Source organism: Pipistrellus hanaki, assembly GCF_964339955.1.
Source record: "Pipistrellus hanaki genome assembly, chromosome: 7".
In the NCBI taxonomy this organism is placed as follows: Eukaryota; Metazoa; Chordata; class Mammalia; order Chiroptera; family Vespertilionidae; genus Pipistrellus; species Pipistrellus hanaki.
This window is the reverse complement of record NC_140509.1, coordinates 38,205,455-38,233,214: the sequence shown is the minus strand read 5'-3', so window position 1 is coordinate 38,233,214 and position 27,760 is coordinate 38,205,455. Positions and strand designations below refer to the sequence as shown.

Genomic DNA, 27,760 nt, shown 5'->3' with positions numbered 1-27,760 from the left:
TTGGTTGCAACATGTCTTCAGTTTGACTGGATTAAAAGTTTTACGTTAATATTTCCTCATTTACAGTAATAATTTTATTCTGATCTAATTTTTATTTTTTGTAGCTTTTTCTGTATATGCTTTTAAGCTCTCATTTATTTTTATATATTTTTTCTTAACTTAGTTGCATTGTAGCTAATGGATAAATTATTAGGAAGAATTTCCTCTGAGGCAGTGCTTCTGCCTTTCCCCACAAGCCCCCACTACCCAAATCAGTGGTCAAGGAGAAATAGCCAAGTTAAAATTTTATTATCTTTTCCAAGCTTTTCTACATGCTTTCTAAGTATGCTTCTGAAAATTTAAAGATTTATTTTCATCCATTTCCTTGACAAAATAATATACATTTAATATTATCTAATAATTATTTTATATACCTTTAAATGTTGAATTTTATGCAAGATAATTTTTAACTCTTTAATTGAAATTGGAAATTTTAACTTAATATCTATACTAATAAAAAGGCAAATTGTCCAGGATTCCCTTGCATTAAAGACTAAACAGCAGCCTGGGGTGACCAGGCTGGCAGGGGGGCTAGTGAGGGGTGATGAGGCCAGTGATGGGGAGGGAATTGGGGGCAACCAGGCTGGCAGGGGGTGCCATGAGGGGAGACCAGGCCAGTGGGGGGTTAGTAAGGGGCGACCAGGCTGGCAAAGGGAGTCAGTTAGGGGCAACTAGGCTGGCAGGGGGAGCAGTTGAGGGTAACCAGGCCAATATAGGGTACAGTGAGGGGCAACCAGTCCAGCAAGTGGGGGGAGGCAGTTGGAGGTGACCAGGCTGGCATGGGGGGCAGTTAGGAGCAATCAGGCCAGTAGGCAGAGGTCGTTAGGGGTGATCAGGCTGGTGGGGGGGGCGCAGTTAGGGGTGATCAGGCAGGAAGGCAGATGAGCAGTTAGGAGCCAGTGATCCCGGATTGTGAGAGGGATGTCCAACTGCCAGGTTAGGATCAGGCCTAAACCAGCATTCGGACATCCCCTGAGGGGTCCCAGTTTGGAGAGGGTGCAGACTGCACTGAGGGAACACCTCCCCCGCCCCCCACATGCCTGAATTTCATGTACCGGGCCTCTAGTATATTTTATAATGTTTTATCTTTACTGTAGTAAAATTATTTGATAGACAATTTATGCACACAAAGTCCTCCTTTATTTGATAGGTTTTGTGTAAGCAAAATGACATACATTGAAACCAATTGAAGTAGGCTAATATAAACATCTCATGTTACAAAAAAGATGTTGAACAAAACAGTTCTATTTGAGGACCTACTGTAATTATCTACTTAAAGTAAATCATGAGAGTTCTTCATTTTATTTCTTTCTGAGCAAAGAAGTTTCTCATTTAACAATATAAATCCTGATCATGGTCTGGTGGCTGAATGAATGACATTTATAAATATTTGGAGAGTATCATATTTTAAATATTTTATAAAAATAGCATTGCCCTATGACATAAAAAATCATTTCACTATGAAATGAGGTAATTTATTTTGAAAGCTGAAAATGTGTAAGTATATTATTTCCCTAATGGAAGAAGTTAATTTTTATTGACAATCTTCCAAATAAATGCCATCTGTCTGATTAATTCAGTGTTACCTTAAGATTCTTTCCTGTGTTTTCTACCATGGAAAAAAGTACTCTGGGTTTTAACTTTGTAGTATTTCTTGATATCTGGTATTGTGATTCTTCTAACTTTGTTCTTCTTTCTCAAGATTGCTGTTGCTATTTGGGATCTTTTTTAATTCCATATAAATATTTATAGTGTTTGTTCTAGATCTGTAAAATATGCCATTGGTATTGTAAATAGGGATTGCATTAAATCTATAGATTGCTTTGGGTAGTATGCACATTTTAATTATGTTGATTTAACCAATCCATGAACACCGTATATTCTTCCACTTGTTTATATCTTCCTCTATCTCTCTTTTCAACATCCAATGGTTTTCTAAGAACAGGTCTTTTACCTCCTTGGTTAAGTTTAATTCTCAATATTTTATTTTTTTGTTGTTGCAGTAGTAAATGGATTTATTATTATTTTTTTTTTTAGTTTCTCTTTCAGTGAATTAATTATCCTATATAATAAAGAGCTAATATGCAAATGGTCATCACACCCTTATGTCATCACATCCTCATGCCATCACACCATAATTCTCAGACACTCAACACTGGGGAGAGAAGAATGGGGACCAGCCAGGTTACGGCCCAGGAGAGGGACAAGCCGCCTGCCCCATGGTCCTGGGTGCCAGCAGTTGTTCCTAACGCCTGGGAGAGGGACAATCTGCATGTCCCATGGTCCCCACAGTACCTGGCACCAGCGCCTGTGGCTACAGCCCAGGAGAGGGACAAGATGCCCGCCCTATAGTCCCAGGTGCCTGTGGCTGCAGCCCAGGTAAAGCTTTCTGCCCATGGTCCCCTGTAGCGGCGGCCTGCCTGGATGAAGCTGACTCGGGTCCTTGGTGCCTGTAGCCAGCCAGAGAGAGGGAAGCCCAGGTCCCGGGTACCTGTGACTGGCTGGAGGAGAGAATCCTGGGTCCTGGGTAAGGGGTGAGGCAGAGGTGATTAGGGGCAATCAGGACAGCAGGGGAGCAGTTAGGGGCAATCAGACTGTTAGGGGATCAGTTAGGGGCAATTAAGCAGGCAGGCAGAGGAGTTAGGGCGATCGGGCAGGCAGGCAGGTGAGTGGTTAGAAGCCAGTGGTCCTGGATTGCGAGATGCAGTCAGACATCCCCCAACAGGTCCCAGATTGGAAAGGGTGAAGGCTGGGGTGAGGGACCCCGCCCCCTATGCACAGATTTCATGCACCAGGTCTCTAGTCCTATATAATAAAGGGAATTATGCAAATTGATCCTAATGGCAGAACAACTGGAAACAACTGATCACTATGAAGTACACTGACCACCAGGGAGCAGACACTCAACGTAGGATCTGCCTCCTGGTGTCAGAGTGCTTTCACAGGGGGAGCGCTGCTTAGCTAGAAGCTGGCTCATGGCTGGTCAGCACAGCAGTGGTGGTGGGAGCCTCTCCCGCCTCCATGGCAGTGCTAAGGGTGTCTGACTGATGGCTTAGGCCCGCTCTCCCATCATTTATATCTCTATGGCAGTGCTAAGGGTGTCTGACTGATGGCTTAGGCCCGCTCTCCCATCATTTATATTTCTATGGCAGTGCTAAGGGTGTCTGACTAATGCAGGGGTCCTCAAACTTTTTAAAGTGGGGGCCAGATCACGGTCCCTCAGAGAGCTGGAGGGCCGGACTATATGAACTACTAATTCCTACTGTAACACCTTGGCTGCGCTCACTGCCCAAAAAACCTGGCGGGCAGGATCAGACTCCCCTGGGGGCTGCATGTGGCCCGCGGGCCGTAGTTTGAAGACCCCTGGACTAATGGCTTAGGCCCGCTCTCCCATCATTTATATCTCTATGGCAGTGCTAAGGATGTCAGAATAATGGCTTAGGCCCGCTCTCCCATCATTTATATTTCTATGGCAGTGCTAAGGGTGTCTGACTAATGGCTTAGGCCCACTCTCCCATCATTTATATTTCTATGACAGTGCTAAGGATGTCCGAATAATGGCTTAGGCCAGCTCCGGGGAGTGAGCCTAAGCCATTAGTCTCCTGAGGGCTCCCAGTCTGCCAGAGGGATGTCTGACTGCCAGCTTAGGCATGATTCCCCCAGGAAGTGTGTGCAGGCCAGGCTGAGGGACACCCCCTCAGTTCATGCACAGGGCCTCTAGTTAAGTGTATAAAAATGCCATAGATTTCTGGGTGTTATTTTTTATCCTGCTTCATTGCCAAATTCCTAGAAAAATACAGTCTTCCAAAACTCAATCAAGAAGAAACAGAAAACCCCAATAGGCCAATAACTATTGATGAAATTGAAGCAATAATGAAATAACTTCCAGCATACTAAAGCTCTGGATCAGATGGGTTCACAGGGAGTTTTAGTTTTCCCAAACATTCAAAGAATTAACACCCTCAAACTGCTCCAAAAAGGTCAAGAAAAAGGAATACTTCTAAGCTTTTTTTTTTTTTTTTTTTTTTTTTTTTTTTTTAATGAGGCTAGCATTACCCTAATTCCAAAACCAGATAAAGATACGACAAAGAAAGAAAATTACATGCCACTATATCTGATGAGCACAGATGCTAAAATCCTCAACCAAATATTAGCAAATAGGATCCAGCGATACATTAAAAAGATCACACATCATGACCAAGTGGGATTTATTCCAGGGGTGCAAGGCTGGTACAATACTTGCACATAAAAAAATGTGATATATCACATAAACACATTGGAAGACAAAAAAAAAAAAAAAATCACATGATTATATCGATGCAGAAAAAGCATTTGACAAACCCAACACTCTTTTTTGATAAAAAAAATCTCAGCAAAGTGCAAATAGAGAGATCATGCCTCAACATAATAAAGGCTTTTTATGACAAACCTGCAGCCATCATCATACTCAATGGGCAAAAATGAAAACCATTTTGCCTAAGAACAGAAACAAGCTAGGGATGTTTGCTTTCACCACTGTTTTATTTGTAACTTTGAAAATGAAATATATTTTAATAAATACCGCCTTTATAATTATTCAAAGGGTGTGTATACTTTTTTAAAATTAAATTTCATTGGGGTGACATTAGTCAACATGAACATATAGGTTTCGTGTGTGGATACTAATTTACAGAATCTGTATATAGGACCATGTGCCCACCACTCAAAGTCAAATCTTCTCTTGTCACCTCATATTAGGACCCCTTTCTCTCACCACCCCCACTCTGGCAACCACCACACTGCTGTTTGTGTTCATAAGTTTCAGTTTTATATTCCACATAGGAGTGAAACTATATAGTTCTTAGCCTTTTTTCCTGTCTGACTTATTTCACTTTGCATAATGTTCTCAAGGTCCACTCATGTTGTAAATGATGTTATTTCACCCTTCCTATGGCCGTGTAGTCTTCCATTGTGTGTATTACCACATCTTCTTTACCCAGTCCTCTCTCGCAGGGCACCTTGGCTGTTTCTAAGGCTTGGCCACTGTGAATAATGCTGCAGTGAACATAAGGGTGCATATATCTTTGCGTATAAATGGTTTCAAGTTTTTCGGGTATATACCCAAGAGAGGGATTGCTGGGTTGTATGGTAGCTCTACTTCTAATTTTTTGAGGAATCGCCAAACTGCTTTCCATAGTTGTTCTACCAGTCTACATTCCCTCCAGCAGTGAATCAGGGTTCCCTTTTCCCCACAGACTCTCCCACACTTGTTGCTTGTCTTGTTGAAAATGGCCACTCTAACTGGTGTAAGGTGGTATGTCATTGTAATTTTAATTTGCATTTTCCTAATTGGCAGTGAGGTTGAACATCTTTTCATACATCTATTGGCTATACTTGTATTCTTCTTGGGAGAGGTGTATTTTCAGGTTCTCTGCCCACTTTTAGTTTGGATTGTTTATTTGTCTGGTGTTGAGTTTTACGAATTCTTTATATATTTTGAAAATTAAACCTTTGTCAGAGCTACTGTTTGCAAATATCATCTCCCATCTTGTGGGCTGCCTGCTTGTTTTATTGTTCATTTCTTTTGCTGAGCAGAAGCTCTTCAGTTTGATATAGTCCCATTCATTTATTTTTGCCTTTATCTCCCTTGCCAAGTCCATAAAATGTTCTCTACCACCCAGGTCCATAAGTTTGGTACCTATATATATTTTTCTATTTAACTTATAGTTTTGGGTCTTATGTTTAAGTCTTTGATCCATTTTAAGTTAATTTTTGTACTTGGGGGCAGAGTGCAATCCAGTTTCATTTGTTTCATGTGGCTTTCCAGTTTTCCCAGCACCACATATTGAAGAAACTATCTTTACTCCAATGTGCATTTCTGGCTGCTTTGTAAAAAATTATCTTGTCCATATACATGTGGTTTTATAGCTGGGCTCTCTATTCTGTTCCATTGATCTGATGTGTATCTGTTTCTCTGCCAATACCATGCTATTTTGATTATTGTAGCTCTGTAGTATATTTTGAAGTCAGGTACCTCCAGCATCATTCTTTTTCCCCCCTCAGGATTTCTTTGGCTCTTCTGGGTCTTTTGTGGTTCCATACAAATCTGATGATTTCTCTTTCTATTTTTTTTTTAATGACATTGAGGTTTTGATGGGGATTATATTAAATCTGTATATTTTGTTTAGTGGTATTCACACATCTTTCCTCTGTTTCCTATTTTTTTTAAGCTATATGTCTTATTTGGGGGATTTTTGTGTGTGGTTGCCATTAGTTTTATAAAAAGTGAAGTTGCAAATATACAATGGTTTCCCCCTCCCTCCCCCTTTTGAGTGCATCTGATCTTCATCTTCCTTTACCTATTCATACCTGCCCTTCTTTCCCTTGTATATTTTTGTTGCCACAAATTATCCTTATTTATGCCACAAATTTTTTTGGCAATCCTATTGGTAGTGTTATGACTTTATGTTCTTTGTTTCAGGTAGAATAACTCCCTTGAGTATTTCCTGCACTGGAGGTTTTCTAGTGATAAAGTCCTTCAGCTTCTGTATGTCTGGGAATGTTCTCATTTCTCCTTCATATATTTAAAGGATAATTTTGCCGGATATAATATAAGTGGCTGGTAATTTCTCTTTTTCAGACATTTGAATTTTTGGTTCTCCTCTTTTCTGGATTGCAGAGTTTCTGTTGAGAAGTCAGGTGAAATTCTGATGGGTTTTCCTTTGTAGGTCACTTCCTTCTTACCCTTGATTGCTTTGAGGATTATTTCTTTATCACTAAGCTTTGAAGCTTCATTACCAAGTGCCTTGGAGAGGGCCTCTTTGGATTGAGGTAAGTAGGTGTTCTTTTGCTTCTTGGAATTGAGGATTTAGTTCTTTCCATAGATTTGAGAAGTTCTCTTCCACTATTTGTTTCAGTAGACTCTCTATTCCATACTCTCTCTTCCTCCTCCACTATGCCTATGATTCTGATGTTGTTGTTATTTTTTTTCTTTTATGGAATCAGAGATATCTCGTAGTGCTATTTTGTATTTCTTTATTCTGAGGTTTCTCTCTTCTTCCCTCTGCTTCATTTCTTGATTCCTACTTCAATATCACTAGTTCTTTCTTCTAACTGGTTGATTCTGTTCTCTATGCTCATCAGCTCACTCTTAATTTCTTTAATTGCCTGCCTCATTCCCAGAATTTCCGTTTGTTTTTTTGTTTTTTTATTTTTTTTTAATTTCAGTTTCTTTGGAGAAATACTCATTTCGTTCATAGATTTGTTTTCTGAGTGTGCTGAATTGTCTGTCAGTATTTTCTCGCATCTCATTGAGTATTTTCAGAACTGCAATCTTGAAATCTCTGTCATTCAACTTGCAAAATTCCATGTGTTCCAGCCTATTTTGGAGGGATTTTTCATTTTCTTTCTGGTCATCGTTTTTTTGCTGTAGTTGTTCCTGGAGTTTACTGTTCTTTGTTTTCCATTTATCTCTGAGGAGGTCTTTCTGCTCTGTTCAGTAGATGGCGCTGAATTGCAAGATTTTTATCCTTTGTGGCCTCACAGTTTTGAGCCTCTGTGAATTCCCTAGGCCAGTGTTTTTCAACCTTTTTTGGGCAAAGGCACACTTGTTTCATGAAAAAAATCACGAGGCACACCACCATTAGAAAATGTTAAAAAATTTAACTCTGTGCCTATATTGACTATATATAAAGTAATTCTCTTGAATAGGAATCAAATAAACACAAAGAAAGTATTTTATAATTACTTTATTATGAAATATTAAGTAAAAAAAATAGTGAAAAATTATAAAATTCTTGTCTTGTCTGCACCTACGGCACACCAGGCAACATCTCGCGGCACACTATAGTGTGCCGCGGAACAGCGGTTGAAAAACGCTGCCCTAGGCTGTACCACCTCTGCTGCTTGGGGGTGAGGTTTGTTTTCCCCTCACAGAAATGGCAACCCCTGACCTCCACAGGCCCAGCCCAAGAATCCCTTCTGGGGTTCAGTCACAGAAGGAAACTGTGCTTCTACTGCAACAGCTCTTGGTCTACCGATAATACACTCCTGGAGCCAATTCCAAGGGCAACGGGAAGTGAGATTTGGGAGTCTATTAGTGGCAGGGCTTTGTGATCTACTTCCTTTGCCTGAAAATCTGCAGCTCTGTAGGACAAGTATCTGTTGACTTCCAGCACATGCATGCAACTCAGACCCCATTCACAACAGCCCCCACAGTTCAGACACTCACTGCTTGTGTGCAGGACCACACAATGCCACTACTCCAGTGGCTACTACAGCAGCCAGCCACTTGCCCAGTTAGCTCTCTGTTCATCCCAACGGCTAAGGAAAGTGCCTATAACTGCTGCTGCCAGTTCTCAGCTGCGCTGCAGACAAACTGCTATGCTGTAGCCCTGTTTGGCTTCTCTCCCTTCTCATATCCCCACGTATTCCAAGGAGCCCACCCTAATTGTTCCAGTGTGCAGGTCTCTCAGGTGTGCATCCATGTTGAGCAAAGACTTTTTTGTTGAATTATAGGTGGTTATTTTGTTGAAACGTTCAGGAGAAAGGATAGACACGCCATTATGCCTCCTGATGTCTGACCCACTTTCACCACTTATTCAACATAATCCTGGAAGACCTAGCCATAGCAATCAGATAAGAGGAAAAAATAAAAGGCATCTAAATTGGAAAGGAGAAAGTAAAACTGTCATTATTCCCAGGTGACATGATATTGTACATAGAAAACCCTAAAGACTCCATCAAAAAACTACTAGATTCAACAAATGAATTCGGGACTTTGTTTTATAGTGCAGTCAGAGATGTGTCTTTGAGGAGATAGTATTTAAGCTGACACCAGAAGAATGATGAGGAGTCAGCTTGTGAAAACGAGAAGGAAAAAAAAAAAATTGAAGTTGAGGAAATAACATGCTCAAAAGGTCTGGAAATGGAGAGGGTGACATAGTCAGGAGTCTTGTGGGTCATGGTAGACTTTCATTTTTATCCTTAATCTATTCGAGAAGCTATTGTATTTGAAGCAGAGGAATAATAGCATCTAATTAAAATTTTAAAAAGATTATAGTAGTCCTCCCTTACCCCTGGTTTTGCTTTCCTCGGTTTCATTTAGAAACCTGCAGTCAACCATGGTCCAAAAATATTAAATGAAAATTTTCAGAAAGAAACAACTTATAAGTTTTAAATCGAGTGCCTTTCTGAGTAATATGATTAAATCTCATACCATCCTGCCTGGGAGGCGAATCACTCCTTTGCCCAGCATCTCTATGTTGTATATGCTCCTTGCCATTAGTCACTTTAGCCAGTTCAGTTATCAGATAGACGATATGTCATTGTTCAAATAATCCTTATTTTACTTAATAATGGTTCCAAAGTGCAGTGTTGTGACTCTAGCAATTTGGATATGCCACAGAGAAGCCATAAAGTGCTTCCTTTAGTGAAGGGTGAAAGTTGTTGACTTAATAAGGAAAGGAAAAGTCTGTATACTGAAGTTGTTAAAATTAACAGTAAAAATGAATCTTCTGTCTGTGAAAGTGTGAAGAAGGTAAAAGAAATTCATGCTGGTTTTGCTGTCATATATCAGACTGTGAGAGTGACAGTCACAGCACACAGTAAGTGCTTAGTTAATGTGGAAATAACATTATATTTGCGGTGGAAGACATGAACAGAAAACATGCTCCAATTGAGGGCAACATGTTGCACCAGAACACGTTAAGCTTATGCAAAGACTTCAGGAAGGGGTCCCCTGAAATGAGCCATATCAAGTCACTTACAGCCAGTATGGGATTGTTATACAGATTCAGGTATAGGTTTGGACTGAAAAATATAAAAATTATCGGAGAGAGAGAGAGAGAGACCACATTCATATAACTTATCACAGTATTGTTATTGTTAATCTGATATTGTGCCTAGTTTATCACACGTATCTATGTATAGGAAAAAAACATAGTAGATATAGGTAGGATTCAGTACCATTCGAGGTGTCAGGCATCCACTGGGAGCCTTAGAATATATTCCCCGTGGACATGGGGATGAAAGTTTGGAAATGAGGGGCTAGAAGGGAAATGGGAAGACCAGTAAGAACACTGTTGCCATATTGGCTCCCCTTCCGTCAATCCTAATCACTCTTAGTGGACTTTATCCTCTTCAGATATGGAGCAAGGAGATGAAGCAAGGCTGTAAACTAACACAGTCACCAGTAACAGCAACCAGTTCGCATGTGACTAACTTCTGCAGTGGTGGCTGTAAGTCGGTGAGGTGACAGGATACAAGCACCTAGTATATTTACACTGACTCTAAAAGCACCAGCAGGAGACAATAACATCTGCTGTACATAAGAATTTCTCAAGCTTGCAGGATTAGTACAGCCACTTTATTTATAACTCAAGTCTATACTCTGATTATTCATTCCTTTGTCCACTGCACAAATCCATCCTGAACCAATCCTTTTTTCCCCCTCAAGGAAAAGCCAACAAGACATGTTCACATTGCTACTAAATACTCTTCATTTCATGTCTGTGTGCTTATTTTAAAATTAAAATATTAATATATGGGTCGAGTTCTATAACTGTCTGAGTGGTTTAGTCTCAGCTGGGCTTTCTACACCATGGAGTTGAATTCTAGCAGTGTACTTGGCTCATCTTATTCTGTGGTTGCAAGTACATGAACAATTCTGCAGCCTTACCCTCCTTATCATGTATAATAAATGTAATTTATTATAAAGGTAATATGCAAATTGACCATCACTCCCTCGCACAAAAATGGCTACTCCAATATGGTCACAAGATGGTGGTCACCATGTGATCACAACATGGCCACCACAAGATGGCCGGCAGGGGAGGGCAGTTGTGGGCAATCAGGCCAGCAGGGGAGGGCAGTTGGGGGTCCCAGGCCTGCAGGGAAGAGCAGTTGGGGGGAACCAGACCTACAGAGGAGTGCATTTGGGGACAACTAGGCCTGTAAGGGAAGGCAGTTAGGGATATCTAGGCTGGCAGGGGAGAGCAGTTGAGGGCAATCAGGCCTGCAGGGAGGGCAGTTTGGGGCAACCAGGACGGCAGGGGAGGCAGGGGTGACCAGGCTGGCACAGGAAGGCAGTTAGGGGTGACCAGGCCATCAGGGTAGGGCAGTTGAGGGGGACCGGGCTGGCAGGGAGGACAGTTGGGGGCAATTGGCTGGCAGAGGAGCAATTAGACATCACTCAGGCTGGCTGGGGAGTGGTTAGGGGTTGGGGGTGATCAAGCTGGCAGGCAGAAGCGGTTAGGGGCAATCAGGCAGGCAGGCAGGCAGTGGTTGGGAGTCAGCAGTCCTGGATTGTGAGAGGGATGTCCGACTGCTGGTTTAGGCCTGATCCCAAGTTGAGTTCCCCAGATCCCCTAGATGCTTTCAGTATATAGTACACTGACTGTAATAGTAGACTTTCTTTTCTAGATAGAAAATGTCTTGACTTTTTTCTTCAGGTGGCAACTCTGTATCTTTTCCTTCTATCCCAGAACTAATAGACTACTAGTTGAGTAAATGGGCAATAGAGTATGCATTGTTGAATGGAAAAAATGGGCAATAAAATATGAATAAACACTGCTGGTGTACTATGTGCTTTGGACCTAAAGAGGAGGCTTGGTTTAAATCTCTTCATTGGTTCCTATTAATGATGTTATCTTGGGTTGATAATAGATATACCCAGGTCTTTTGTTTCCTCATCTGTAAAATGAATATTATTATTATCCTATATAATAAAGAGGTAATATGTAAATTGACCATCACTCCAATGACCAGATGGCCACCCATGTGGTCAAAGATAGCCAACCCCATTGGACACAAGAAGGCCACCACAAGATGGCCATCAGGGGAGGGCAATTATGGATGATCAGACCAGCAGGGGAGGGCAGTTGGAAGGGACCAGACCTGAAAGGGAGGGCAGTTGGGGGTGACCAGGCTGGCATGGGAGGGAAATTAGGGGTGACCAGGTTGACAGGGGAGAGCAGTTAGGGGCAATTTGGCCTGCAGGGTGGGTAGTTAGGGGCAACCAGGTTGGCAAGGGAAGACAGTTAGGATTGACCGGGCCAGCAGGGAAGGGCAGTTGGTGGTGACCAGATCTTCAGGGGAGGAGAGTTAGGGGCAACCAAGCTTGCAGGGGAGAGCAGTTGGGGGTGAGCAGGCTGGCAGAAGAGGGCAGTTAGGGGTGACCAGGCTGGCAAGGGAGGGCAGTTAGGGGTGACCAGACCAGCAGGCGAGGGAAGTTAGGAGTGACCAGGCTGTCAGGGGAGGGCAGTTAGGGGCAATCAGGCCAGTAGGGGAGCAGTTAGGCATCAATCAGGCTTGTAGAGTAATGATTAAGGGGTGATCAGGCTGGCAGGCAGAAGCGCGTTGTTAGGGCAGTCAGACAGGCAAGCAGGCAAGCGGTTGGGAGCCAGCAGTCATGGATTGTGAGAGGGATGCCCAACTGCCCATTTAGGCCCAATCCCAGGCAATCACACATCCCTCGAGGTGTCCCAGATTGAAGAGGATGCAGGCTGGGCTGAGGGACACACCCTTCTCCTTCCCCCTCCCCCATGCATGGATTTTGTGCACTAGGCCTCTAGTATTTAAATAAGATTATCTTTCTTAAACCTATATCTTTTGACAAGATGTATGTAGCAAAAATTAAAAACTGATTTATCTGAAATTCAGATGTACTTACAGTATTCAAATATCAAATTCTTAACTTATGAAACAGAAATTTCTTTTTCTAAGTACTTAAACTTAATTTAACTCTATCACTAAAAATATATTTTTAATAAATATTTATAGAACTCAAAGGAAATTTGTTATTCTGCCTCATGAACAATATATTTTGTATTTCCTTGGAAATATAACTATTTTTGTATTTAAACTATATAAATATTAATTTAACTATATATATAATTTAAACTGTTATTTAAACTAAATTAAGTTTCTCAAGGAAGTCCTCACTCAGAAAAAAATCTATTGAATATTGGACATTTCTTTTTTGTACATAAGAAGATGAGCTCATAATTTTTTCCAGTAAGATAAATGAGATACTGATGTTGCATATTTATTTTTGCAAAGATTATTTCATACCAAATTTAGCTTCTAATTTATTATCTTTCTTGGACACAGCCATGTGGTTTCTTTTTTCTTTGTTACTCATCATTATTTCGCATGAAACAAAATTGAGCACAAAGTTAACTAAATATGAAAAGTTGTACTAATGAAATGCACTTTGTTGGTGACATAAATAAGTAATTTGAACACTATACATACTAAAGTAAGTAACTCACTAATATAGCTATAAGAAAAGGTGTGTGTGTGTGTGTGTGTGTGTGTGTGTGTGTTTAGCTTTCTTATTTTTTATTTTATTTGGAATGAGATACATACTAAAAAAAATCCTAGAGGACAATCTTCTTCTTTACTCCTTACCCAGAGAAAACCACCAGTGACTATGGTGGGAAGAATTCTTTGTGGTTGGAAAAGAGATGAATAAGTTGCTGGGAGCCTTAATTTATGTATTAAGCTAGTTGAGTCAGTTTAAGAAACTTTTATATGTAATATTTATGTTGTTCAAGTATCTGCTACCTTCCACGTCGAATTTATATGAAACTTTTCCTCCATTCATTCTGCCCTCTCCCCATTCTAAAGACAAATATAAATATCTGAGTGGAGAATATCAGTGAAGTTTAATTTTGATTTATTCAATATAATTTGCAGGTATTTGTAACTTACCATTATATTGTTTTTTGTTTTTTTTTGTGTTTTTTTTTTAATCAGGGTCCATATAAGAAAGAAATATCAAATAAAGAAAGCTGTTCTATGCCTTTTATTAAAACTTGTATTGAAAACAATGTTTAATATATTAGTGTCCTTTATATAAAGTCCTATTTCATAAATTCCTCTCAGAACCAAAAAATGTGATGTACTTTTTTCTTTCCCAGATGCAGTGCTATATATACTTTCTTTATTAGACTTAAGAACTAACTTCCTTTTTCTATATTTTGTGTTCCATTGCAGTATTGTTTTTAGACCATCTTCTTTTTCCTGCCCGTCCCCTCTTTTATATTTTCATTAAATGGGTGAGTCTTGCAAACCTAGGTTTTAAACAATTATTAGCCCTTCAATTCTTCACAGGCTAAGTGGAAAGCCCATGTCTTTATGACTGGGATATGTGAAAAATGGGGGTAGGCAAGCCTCAGTAAATTCAGTGAAATCCCAAAGGATTTGTATAGTAAAATTCAGGATAGGTAATTTGATGTCTTTCTTTCATAAACTAGAAGGTCTAGTGTGAAATGAGACAGGGAATGGAGGATCTACATGAGTGGATTCGTCTTTAGGGAACCACACCAGGTCTTACATCAATTTTAGGAAAGAGAGAGATGGAAGGTAAATATCTGGAAATTGATTCATTCAAAACTATTCATGCATTTGTATCCCTTGCAAAATCTTCTCAGCCAATACTCATTATTTTTGGTACTCTAAGAGCAAGTGTTCTAAGATACAGGAAGTGGAACCCTAGTTTCTTATGGATTGGTTGGAAATGAGCACATTGTTACTTCTGCTGTGTTCTGTTGATCAAAGCAGTTACAGAGGTCATCCAGAATCAAGGACAGGACATGGACCCCACTTTCTACGGAAAGAGTGTCAAAAGAATCTGTGGCCATCTTTAATCTGCCTCAGCTACTAAGTGCCAAGCATTGTTTTAGGTCATCTATAATAAAATAAAATAAAATAAAATAAAAAAGGGAAAAAAAGCATAATATGCTAATTAGACCAGATGACCTTCTGGACAAAGATTGGGCTATGAGGGCCCAGGCAAGCCTCCGAGGCTGCGAAGGCTGAGCTCCCTGCACAAATATCATGCATCGGGCCTCTAGTTGTAATAAAATAATGAACAAAACAGACATAATAGTTTGCCTCATGAAGTATGCAGTCTAATGGAGGAGACAAACAATAAGCAAGCAGCTATAATAATGTGTGCTAAATTTATAATAGAGCAGTACAGTTGGTATGGAAACATAGGAGAGCTTCTACCCTGACAGACTGGGAATTAGGCACAACTTCCCAAAGGAAGTAGCCTGATAACTCTATTATGAACCCAGTTATTGCTGTTTAACTTTATCCTTTAATTTCCTCCAGTTATTGATATGACGAAAGTTTATGCTTATTGAAAGCATATTTCTCAGTTACACTAGACTTAAAGGAAACTAATGATAGATTTCTAGTCTTAGAATATATTTGAATTTGTGTGGGAATTATCTAAATCTGAGGAAGAATGGGTGTTATTTGGTTTATAGTGCAGGAATTAGAGGGATCAGTTTCTTAGCAAAAGAAGCCTCGCTTCAGAGGACTTTGCTTGAATTGTACTAGTATTTGGCAGTCTATAACCCAGGTGGCTTACATTTTTCTATTGGTGAATTTTCTTTCACCGAAAAGGGGGGAAAAAAAAACTAGAGACAATTCCTGTAAATAAGCAGCAGGTTGGGTTGTTATTTTTATTTTAGGTATTAATAAAGACCTATTTTTATAATTCTGAGTATATGCCTATGGCTCTCTGTCAGTTTTCTTCAATATTAGCAAAGAACATGAGACTAATTGGTTGAATAGGTTGGTCACTAATTTTGGGTTTAGAGAAGCTAGTCTGCAAAAATAGACTTCAAAAGTAAAGATCAGCAAAAAGAAAGACAGATATATAAGAAAGTAAAATATATGGCCACATGCTAAATGTTATATTAGAAAAATAGCTAGATTCTGTGGGATTACAGAGAGATTCCAACTCAGCTTAAGTGTGGGTCAGGAAATATTTCCAAGAGGACGTAACACTGCACTCCCTCTGATAAGCAGTTAGGAGCTAGCCTGTCCGTGCAGAGGAGTTAGAGGAATTGGAGGGGTGCCTAAGTGAATCCTTAAAAGATCATCCAGAGTTGGCAGCTGGATAGTTCCCAGGCTGAATTGGTCAAATGGCAAGAACAAGAATGGCGTCAAGTTAGAACAAGCTAAAAGATCAGACATTCAGCAGAAGCCGCAACTAAGTGGACTTTAAAAATGAGTCCCAGAGAGACAGTAAAGCGGAGTTCCTAGGCCTTCACTATCCGTCCGTTAGGGTGAAAAAGAACTTTTTTTGAACCTGGAGAATGCCAGCATCTAAGGGTTAAACAGAAACAAAGACTGTGAAGAAGACTAAGAATTGGCTAATGTCAGCATGAGGATAAACTGGATAAGAGAGCGGAGATACTGACACTTATTCACTAATGAGTAGTGTAAGTGTTTTTTTTAAAATACGTTTTTTATTGATTTCAGAGAGAAAACAGGGAGAGGACGAGAGAGATAGAAACATCCATGGGAAAGAAATATCGATCAGTGTCTCCTGAATACCCCCGCTCAGAGATCAAGCCTGCAGTTGGGGCTTGTGTTCTGATGGGGAATTGAACTGTGACCTTCTGGGTTCATGGTTTGACTCTCAGCTACTGAACTACACTGGCAGGGCTGGAAGGATGTTTATAGGTGGATAGCTAGAAGCTGAAAGTCTCTGTGTCTTCTTCAGAGTGAGAAAAGGTGTGAGGACTTTGCCAACACTGGCGAGACGGTGAGGTTTTAATGGAGCTAACACCTGGTGAAGTACCTTCTTCAAGCATCATTCTATGGTAGGGATTGAGGAAAAGAGAAGGCAGATGGGTTGATTTAGATTTGGAGGTTTTCAGAAAGGGTGTGATGGAAAGAGAAAAAGGCAAGGGGAGTAAGAATGATTGGCAGAATGGACAAAATCTAACTGAATAAAAAAGGAAATTCAGCCCTAACGGGTTTGGCTCAGTGGATAGAGCATTAGCCTGCACGCTGAAGGGTTCCAGGTTTGATTCAGGTCAAGGGCATGTACCTTGGTTGCGGGCACATCCCCAGTAGGGGACGTGCAGGAAGCAGCTGATTGATGTTTCTCTCTCATCGATGTTCCCAACTCTCTCTCCCTCTCCCTTCCTCTCTATAAAAAAAATAATAATAATTTTTTAAAAAGGAATCTCAGGATAAACAGGTAACTTGGAATAAAAACTATAAAAGCAGGTGTTAAAAGACAGGGGTCATTAATGAGGTCAAAATGTAGTTATACCAGAAGTGTGATGTTTGGGAAAGTGTGAAATGGGATACTAGATTCTCACATCACAGACTATGCTAAAATTTTATGTACATTTAAGAAATTGAATCAAATCTTTTTAAAAAAGGTAAAACAATTGTTAAGGCAGAGTTTGGTGTTTAAGAAATCTGAAAGGTTGAAAATCAGTTTGTTTCACTTTAAATGGAAAACAACAAATGAAAGATAAAAAATTAGGAAATTAGTTTCCACAAGTATGATAAGCAAAGGGATAAACATCCTTGGTTTGTGACAATGCGGTCAAGTTTGGTATTTCTCCTGCAGTAGGAGATAGTGGTAGCTTCCTTTTGCACATCCAGCACCAGGCTTCTGTGTTCCTCAGAGTCTCCAGCAGCAGTCAGGCCGTATCCTCTGTCTGCTTCGTGGTCCTTCTGTCTCTGATCGAAAGGACTGGGACCTAGAATGGACTTTTGGAGCCTGGGTGGCGTTAGGAACACCCACACAGGAGGGCAGTCTGACTCGAGATGAGAGCCAAGCAAGATGAAGGGAGGGGGTGCCAGGTGTTGGGCACCCAGTGGGGTGAGGAGGGCACCTGCGTTAGAGATTGGAGCCTTAGTGAGGTGAGTGGGGTGTCCACACAGGGAGGGGACAAGACTGGTTTTACACAAAGAGGACTGATCAAATAAATAAACAAACAAACATAAATAAATAAATAAATAAATAAATAAATAAATAAAGCACAATAGGAGCTAGGTTTCCCACTGTTAGAGAAAGTTGTTACAAGTGTGGAAACTGAAGGGAGAACACTAGAATGAATCTTGTGCCATTGAATTAGAATTGGAAGTATTAGTGTGAACTTATGTTTGTAATGTGTAGATAGGAGATGGGTAGGTATAGAAGAAAATATAATACATATATGTGTATGTATTGTACATGCACACAAACTATGTATGCACATACATATATTCTCTAGCTGTGTCCATTGAGTTGGCCTGGGAACAGTAACACTGCAGGAACAATGAGCACACCTAGCATTCCGCTCTAAATTAGATTCTCTACTAAAAAGGAACCAGACTCCTTAGAAACTGCTGCTTCTAGGGATGGACCAGGATAAGTAAAAGATGAGCCTGCAGCATCTTGTACCAGAAAGTAAGAAAAGGCTCAAAGAGTGATGGGGTCCGGTCAAAAGACATAGACACTCTCTTGAATGGATCCCACTGGGGCAAAAGCTGGAATATTTTGAGCATCAACTATATAATGTTTGCTACAGATTAAAACCTACTGAGTAAAATAACAAACACATGCCCACATTTTAAAATTAAATATTAAAATATCATTGATAAATAACTTTATTGTCTAAACATTTCATTTTATAACTATATGTACATATTGAAAATTAACATTTCATATTCAGCTCCATGAATATGAGTCTTTACTGTGCTGAAACGTTTTCGGATATCTCAGTAGGTTTCTGATCAAAGTAGCATTTCAGAAGTTTTGAAAATTGTTCCCTCAAAATGCTTGACTTTGGTGGGACATTGCAGATCCTTAATTTGTTGAGGCCTCTCAGAGTAAGCTTTTTTACCACAAATGAATCTCTAACCAGAGCAAGAAATTACAGGTGGTCAAATTGCTCTCTCACTGAAGTTGTACTCAGATCTTTACACAATGGCATTTAATTGATATAAAATTTAGTATCATTCTGTGCTCTTCTTGTTTTAAAAAATGATACTGTTTTCTCAGACCAGTGTTACTTAGAAAACCTTGGCTAACTAACAAGTTTCCAAGAATATTATTTAATGTTATACTGCCAAGAACATCTTAGATAATTCAACAAAAATGCCTTATTTTAAAAAGTCCAACTACATTTCCTTCTAATTTTGCAATTATTTATTGAGATCTTTTGATTGCAGAGTTGGATATTAACAGGGATCCAAAAGAAATATATATATTATAAGGAGCTTATAATCATTTTGGGAAACAAAATAAATTCACATGGAACAGTGAAAAAACAGGAAAGGATATAGTTTAGTGCCAACTTGATAAATTAATATTTTTGTTGAGTCTGACAGTCATCAGTAATCTGCCTGTAACACTTACTATTATCATATAATTTTTGGTTACTTAATAAGTCATTCTAAGTCTGGCTTTATTTCATATTTTCTGAACTTAAAAAAAAAAAAAGGAATGTAGAAGCCTTATTTTTCAATACTGAAGTCAAAGCACATTGTTGAACACATACTATGTGCCTGCGTACTTATAGGCATTAGGGATAAAAATGTGAGCAAAACGGATAGTCTCTTTATAACTATATGTACATCGCTTCTTTGTGTGTATATACAGTATGTGTGTGGAACGGGAGGGGGACAGAAGTAGGAGTAGAACGTGCAAACTCTACATATACAGTGGCCCTGGCTGGGAATGGATATTGAACTAAACAATTTTATTAGAGGTCCTGTTTTATTTACCCAAATGAGTTCAAGCCTTACACACACAAACATGTGAAGGAATGTTTATAGCAATAGTAGGGGCCCACTGCACGAATTCGTGCACCCTGAAAGGAACTGTGGGCTGCGAGGCTGCGGTGGGCACAGGGACGGGTCTTGGACCGTTGTCCGTGTCCCCACCTGGCCCCTCCAGCTTCTGCCCCCCATCCCCTGCCTGCCTTCAGTCCTGTTCCCGCCATCGCTGCTCCTGTGCGCTCACAGTGCCAGCCCCACTCGCACCTGCTGATGGTGCAGAGCGATTTGGGCCAGCGCCAGCAGTGGGTGCAAGTGGGCTGGCCCCTCAGGAGCAGTGGGAGGTGGAGAAGCCTCTGGGGCAATCAGGGCCTGGATCTGACACTCACACCCACTGATGGTGCTGAGTGATTGGAACTGGCGCCAGGCACCAGCACCTGGTGCTAGCAGGGCAGGCTCCGGCTTTGATGCGAGCAGGGCCGGTGCCAGCAGCAGGTGCGAGTGCCAGGCAGGACTGCGGCTCATTGGAGCAAAGAATTTTCAGTAACAACCAGAGGCACACCTCAATGACAGCAACCAGCATCCTGCCTTGATCTAGTGCCCCAGCTCACCTGCTCCACCATCCCGCCGTGGCCAACACCCGCCATGTTTCTTGCACACCCCCTGGTGGTCAGCACACATTAAAGCGAACAGTTGTTTGGTTGTTCTGCTGTTCGGTCTATTTGCATATTAGCCTTTTATTACATGGGATGTCTTTGTAAATTTTCTAAGCCCATAGGATGTACAACTCAAAGAATGAACATTAATGTGAACTATGTACTCTGGGTGATAATGTGTGTCAGCTGTAGATTCATCGGTTGTAACAAACACACCACTCTGGTGGAGAACGTTGGCCAGAAGAGAGTATATGTGAGGGGGAAGGGAGTATATAGGAAATCTTTGTACCATCTCCTGCTTTGCCGTGAGCCTAAAACTGCTCTAAAAAATAAAGTTTATTTTTTAGAAAGAGGAAGATGGTTAGTGGGAAAATATTATAAAAGCGGGATTATATTAGGAAAATGAGGTGGTTTTTACCTGACTGCATCTATTTCTGTTTGAAATGTAAGATTTGCTTGTCCCCTGAGAAGCGAGGAGAAAGGATGTGTGAAATGGTACTCCCAGAGAGCAGGTTGAATTTGCTAGGAAGTCAGTGGTAAACTTTTCAAGAGAAGAGTGCCCATTAGAGATTTCTGCCCATAACTAGGAAGTGAATTTTAACTTTGTTTTGTAAGTTTTTCAAATAACAATACCTGGATCAGCTGGTAGTGATAAGGATCCCTAGAACCCAGGTTTTGGTCTCGAAGTACCACTTTCTACTATAAGAAAGCAGGGTTTCTTACAGAAATGGCTCATTTTGGCCTGGGCCAAACATTTTTAAGACAAAATGGAATATCTTCATAGCGGAGATCAAGAAAGGCTCAGGGGCCAACGTGAAGAGCTTTCCACTGGTTAAAAATGGCACAGTTTGGGTTTCAATAAAGGAAATAACTGTAATGGATTAAGACAAACTATGTTTAAATTCCTGAGTTCATATTGATACAACACACACACACACACACACACACACACACACACACACCTTAGGGGAAACTCTTGAAGGATTCTAGCAAATGCATTCTTTAAAAACGAAGCAAAACAAAACAAAAAACCCTGATAAGTAGCCTTAACTAGTTTTCTCAGTGTTTAGAGCATTGGCCTGCAGATCAGAGGGTTGCAGATTGATTCCTGGTCAAGGATGCATACCTGGGTTGCAGGCTAAATCTCGGCCTAGTTAGGATGCCAATGGGAGGAAACCAATCAATGTGTCTCTCTCACATCGAGGTTTCTCTCACTCTCCCCCCTCCTCTGCCTCCCTTTCATTCTCATAGAATTATACACTTGAAACCTATATAATTTTATCAAATAATGTCACCCAACAAATTTTATTAAAAAAGAAGTGTTCCAGCTAATAAATAATGGTTGATAGAATTGGGATATCACCATTTTGAATTAATGAAGGTAGATATTATGCATCAGCAGCTGCTAAAATCACAAAAAGGACTACAAGACGTTATGCATCTTCTGGTAACACCAGACTGTCAAGTGTCTTGTAAAAAAATTGAAGAACCCATTTATGCCTTTAAATTCAATTACCAATTTTCCAAGAAATACTAAGTGAAGAGTAACATGTTAATCTGTACTATAGAGTGCAATCAGCAAAATTCAGAGTTGGAGAAACTTGACCAGACAGATTAAACAGTAATCCATAGGAATGGTTTGCTATTTGGATGATGAAACTATGAACTGAGGAAAGTCAGGAGAGTGATTATTCTTAGGAGGGTGGAGTGCTGATTGAGAGAAAACATGTGGAGGGTTCTGGGTAGCTGACAGCACTTTCTCTGCTTCAGTGGATATTCTGTAGAGGGGGGGTTCCTTATAACATACTTCATTAAGCTGTACATCTGTTGTAGGTAGTTCTCTGTAGCTATGTTTAACAAGAGTAAAGTAAAACTTTTAAATGAGACTAAGAAATTTAAAAACATTTCTATCTTAATTTTTAAAGTGACTTACTAGACTTTCATAGGAACTGGGGATTTAAGGGTGAGAAATATAAAAGCCTTCAGTTGAGGCTTTAAATAACAGCATTGCAAACAACAGCTAAAACCACAAATCAAGTAAGTGCCACACGAAAGGACTACTCAGCAATATCAGTCACTTCAGCCTTGCCAATGCATGTTCTCCTTTCCACACTGTGTGTGTGTGTGTGTGGGGAATATATATATATATATATATATATATATATATATATATATATATGCTAAGCAACCAGAACAGTGGAACAACTGGAATTACCCGTTGCTATGACTCTCACTGCGGTGGCCAACCGGCCTGATCCAGCCCCAATTGCCACCCCCCCAACCTCCCATGGCCTCTCCCCCAATTGGCCCCACCCCCAATCAGCCCTCTCCCCAGGTGGCCCCTGCCAGATCAACCCCAGTAAGGGTGGGCTGGCCAGACCCCACCCATGCATGAATTCATGCACCAGGCCTCTAATATTTAATAAATGGGACATACACTGAAAATGCCCGTTTGCATGTTTCATGTTCTTTAAAGGTTTCTATATACATTATTTAGTGAAAGACTCTAAATGACCCTGTGAGTGGAATTAATGATGGTATTTAAATTCTCTGTAGATAAAATAATGAATGTTTCATTAATTAAAAAATATTTAAGAATATGTAATGGACGAATGAATGTACCTTTATTGCAGGTGTCAATATATTATTTAAATACTTTGTTCCTTTTTTTTATATAAGATTTATATGTCTTATTTGTTTAAGGAAATAATTTTCACCATTTTGATAAAAATTAAACTTATTTGAATTTTTTTTTTAATGTTCATGATAGTTTGAAGTGAATTGATAAATCTGAAGTAAATTAAAACTACTATTTTTTTTTTTCCTGTCAGAGGTCTTTTTATTAGTATCAATGATCGAGGGCATATTGCTTCGATTCTTAATGCATGGCCAGAAGATGTCATCAAGGTAAGTTATCAAAGTTTCCCACTGTGGCAAATTTGTTATTTTCCCTCTTCTAAAACTTGTTGACAGTTATCATGATCTTCAGTAGCATTCACTAGCTTTTCTAGTAAATGTCACCTAATTTATATTCCTTTGATTTTTCTATATCATTTATTTGCTGTTTCCTCATTATTTCCATCTAATTTCTTAGTATTTCTTTGTTCATTGTAAGCGATGAATAAATGTTGAATAGACGTTGAAATGGTATCTGAATATGTTTGAGCAAACTCTTTTCAAATGAAGCATTCAATAAGAGTAACCCAGGTAGGCAAAAATAATCTCTTAATTTCCTTTATCATCTGGAAATTAGGAAGCTCATCAGACTTCCCTATGTGAGTGAACGGATGAAAATACAGTAGCAATATAATCTGACATTTCTTAGGTTTCTCTTTGAGACACTGTACTTGACTCACTCTTGTATTTATCCTGATAATTCGTGGAGGAAAGGAAGGCACAGCTTATCAGTGGTCACACAACAGTGTCTGGTGGTGTGGGAACTGAATGCAGGTCCCAGAGCCTTTGCTTTTAGACATGAGCGCGACCACCTGCCTTGTCTAAAGAAAGTGAGATGTTCTTGTCCCTCCTCTGCCCCCCTTTCCTTCCTGTTAGGTGCCCAGCAACTCTGTGGTAACTTTCAGGATTAAGACTGAATGCACTGGCATCTGTGGTACAAAGGCTATTCAGCTGTGACTTCCCTTAACGGTCTTTTCTGTGTGAGCAGTTGTGGCTAGAAGTGGTTCACTCTGTTCTTTAAGGCTCATGCTGGGCAAACTTGTAAAGCAAAATGTTTTTTACTATTTCCAGTCTTCCCAATTTTTCTCTTCCTCCCGCTAAGTTGCTCCCTCAATTTTTCTCCCACCAAGTAGTCTTGCACTGTCCACAGGTCCAGTCCTTAGGAACTGTCCTAAAAATGTGCTAATTCGATAAAGTATAAATGTGTGATACTCTAAGAAGAAGGATACTTAACATTTATTTATCTTAACCTTCACCCAAGGACGAGAGAGAGAGAGAGAGAGAGAGAGAGAGAGAGAGAGAGAGAGAGAGAGAGAGAGAGAGAGAGAGAGAGAGAGAAGAGAGAGAGAGAGAGAGAGAGAGAGAGAGAGAAACGCTTGATTGGTACAGGCCCCACCTAGAGATGGAACTGCAACCCAGGTATGTGCCCTGACCAGGAACCAGCCATCAATGCATGGATGACGCTTAACCAACCGAGACCCCACTCCAGCCCAGCAAGAATACTTACATTCAATCAGGAGAGGATATTAAGAATGAGTCAACATAGGAAATGGTTCTGGGGTAGAGAAGTCTAACGAATATCCCTGTAATCCTAAGGGCTGGGCAGTAAGCCATCCCCTTGCTTTATGTTCTTCATTAATAGTCCATCTATATCCTTCCAGCTCTTAGTATTGGGTCCTCACCAATATCCCTGATCTTAATTATAAATATAGTCATTTAAAGAGCCTAGCATAGTGTCTGCACATAGCAGACACTTAATAAATGACAGCTCTGTATTGTAACAGAAAGGTGAAAATTAAAATGTAGTCTCTACTGTGTAGTTGGAACACACTTGAAGCAAAGGCAATCTGTTATTAGACAATATCTAAGTAAACGTCTGGTATAAATTATAAATGCCATGTTTCTTCATTCAGAGGATACTATCATTCAGAAAGGGATGGAACAGCTTATGCCAGGACACATAAACCAAAGATCTGGGTATTTGGAGGCTTCTCAGCTATTGTGCCATGTATAACCACTGTCCTCCAAGTGGATGCAACTAGTTTTAAAACTGCTCTGTTTCCTTTCAGTTCCCAGTTTGAGTTTTTATTTCCCAATACTATTCAAGCTGCCCCTCTTGATCTTGATTAAATCTTTGTGTTTTATTTAATCCTCATGAGAGGATAGGTTTGGATAGAGGGAGGGAAGGAGGAAAGGAGGGAGGGAGGGAGAGAGGGAGAGGGGGAGAGAGAGAGAGAGAGAGAGAGAGAGAGAGAGAGAGAGAGAGAGAGAGGTTTCAGCCTGTTGCCTCATAAGCACTCCAACCTTTGATTGAACCCACAAACTAGGTATATGCCCTGATTAGAATCTGACCCACTACCTTTTGGTGTCTGGGATGACTCTCCAACCCACTGAGAAACCCAGTCGGGGCTGGATTGTTAAAGTCTTTATGTGCATATAGTCCTCTCTTCTTTTTTTTGACAACCATATCACATGTTTATTTTTAACAAAATATAGAATGCCTTTATCAAATTTATTTACTCTCCTATGTATATATCAAATTTATTCTTTCACATGTACAATCACATAATATTTTTTCCATGTTGACATAATTTATGTATTTTGACAGCTTAATATTTTATTACATAAGTATTAACTTCAGAAATGGAGACCAGCCACTGTGCCCCAGGATTTGTGAACATCTATCTGTCTATAGATATTATTTCTTTTTCTTCTAGGCTGTTGTGGTGACCGATGGAGAGCGTATTCTTGGCTTGGGAGACCTGGGCAGTAATGGCATGGGCATCCCTGTGGGTAAGCTGGCCCTGTACACAGCTTGTGGAGGGGTGAATCCTCGTGAGTGTCTGCCCGTCACTCTGGACGTGGGAACAGAAAATGAGGTAAACATTTAAGTCTCTAAGAAAGCTGTTAATCTTCAAAAAACAAAAAGCACAATTCTTTTATTTTGAGCTTATGACAAGAACCTCATAAAATGTTATCATTCAGAGAATTATTTTTCTGGCTGGTTTTCCTCACCTCAAACCTATCCCCCAACTTTTACAAGAAAATTATTTCTCCTTTTCATTTTCCCTTCTTTATATTAATATTTTACCAGCTTTTTTAGTGTTTATTATCCTTTGATGGGTATTTATAAAATTATTATAAAGAATATTATGTTTTACTTTAGACTATCATAGTTTCTTTTTAAAAAATTATTATGTTCATACTACATAGGAACCCAAAGGATATTAAGTTTAATCATTCTGAAATGCTTTTGTCCTAAAAGTCTGTATTGAACCGTAGGTAGATGATTAGGAGTTTAGTCTTTCTCATCCTGCAATGGTATTTAGAATTTTAAAGTCAAATAGTACATATTTTTGCTCTTCCTTTATTGCTGATATTCAGGGTTGCTTATGGGTGAAAAATACTAGAAATTAAAGGTAGAATTTTCTGAAGTAGAGATGAAAGACACTGGTCAATTAAGGATAGACTTTTTAAAAGTTACATATACATTTCAGACCTGGGTCCAGAACAGATTCATTATCAAATAAGAACTTGATAATTGACATAAATATGTATATTTTTATAGTTTTTTTTCCCTTCCTAAAGCAATTTAAGATATAACCTTTGACCTGTTAATAGTCCTATGTAATGATAGCCTAATATGTTAAATGTCTGGTCGTCTGGTCAGCCATTCATCCAATCAAAGCATAATATTTTAATAATATGCTAAGGCTGCTCAACCGCTTGCTATGACATGCACTAACCACCAGGGGGCAGACAGTCAACCAGTTAACCAGTCACTGTGACATGCACTGACCACCAGGGGACAGATGCTCCTACTGGTAGGTTAGCTTGCTGCTGGGGTCTGGCCGATTGGGACTGAGAGAGACAGGCCAGACATGCCCTGGAGCCCTCCCACAGCCTCTTCCCAGCTGGCCAATCTCCCACGTCATTCCCCAGTCCCGATTATGCACCAGTGAGGTCCCTGGTGCACAACTGGCACCCACTTTGCCTGCGCTGTCTCACAATGCAGGACCCCTTGGGGAATGTTGGAGAGCCAGTTGCAGCCCAATCCCAGAGGCCAGGCCAAAGGAACCCACTGGTGCACAAATTCGTGCATTGGTCCTCCTATCCTAGATAACAAAAGCCTAATATGCAAATGGGCCGAACAGCAGAACAACCAGCAGAACGATTGGTAGCTATGACATGCATTGGCCACCAGGGGTCAGACGCTCAATGCAAGAGCTGCTCCCAGCCCACAGGCCTTGGGCCAGCTAAGGTGGGTGCCAGCAGGAGCCCCCAATTGCTCCATGATCACCCCACAGAAGGAGGCGACCCACAGTGGTGGAGGGGGGTGGGGTCGACAAGTGGGCAGTGCCAGGCCAGCCAGGGTGGGTGCCAGGAGAGCCCCCTTCCCCCCCGATCGCCCTACCAGTTGCCCCACAGATCAGCCCTGATCGCCAGCCAGGCCTAGGGACCATACCTGTGCATGAATTTCATGCACCAAGCCTCTAGTCTATGTATAGAAAAGCCCAGCGACTGAATGGTGGAATGACCAGAACAACCAGTGATGTGCACTGACCACCAGTGGGCAGACATTCAACTCAGAGCTGCCCCCTGGTGGTTAGTGGGCTCCCACAGGGAGAGCACCACTCAGCTGATTGGGATGAGGTTTGCTTCCCCCGGGAGTGGGCCTAACCTGACAGGTGGACATCCCCCGAGTGGTCCTGGACTATGAGAGGGCACAGGCTGGGCTGAGGGGACCCCTGCCCAAGTGCACAAATTTTCATGCACTGGGCCTCTAATGTTTTAATAACTTGAACAGTTTTTGTGTTTTTTATATTTAACTTCATGTGTATACACGAGTGCTCATTTAATCTTTATAAAGGATACATTTTGACAAA

General features: G+C 40.5%; 1 protein-coding gene across 1 annotated transcript in view; it reads left to right on the top strand.

The window, feature by feature from the left end:
• Positions 1-27,760, top strand: part of ME1 (malic enzyme 1) — a 135,462-nt gene that overhangs the window by 30,950 nt on the left and 76,752 nt on the right. The window contains exons 4-5 of the mRNA XM_084890631.1: positions 23,030-23,105; positions 25,592-25,753. Coding sequence (XP_084746757.1) covers positions 23,030-23,105; positions 25,592-25,753 — 238 coding nt within the window. The remainder of the gene's footprint in view (positions 1-23,029; positions 23,106-25,591; positions 25,754-27,760) is intronic.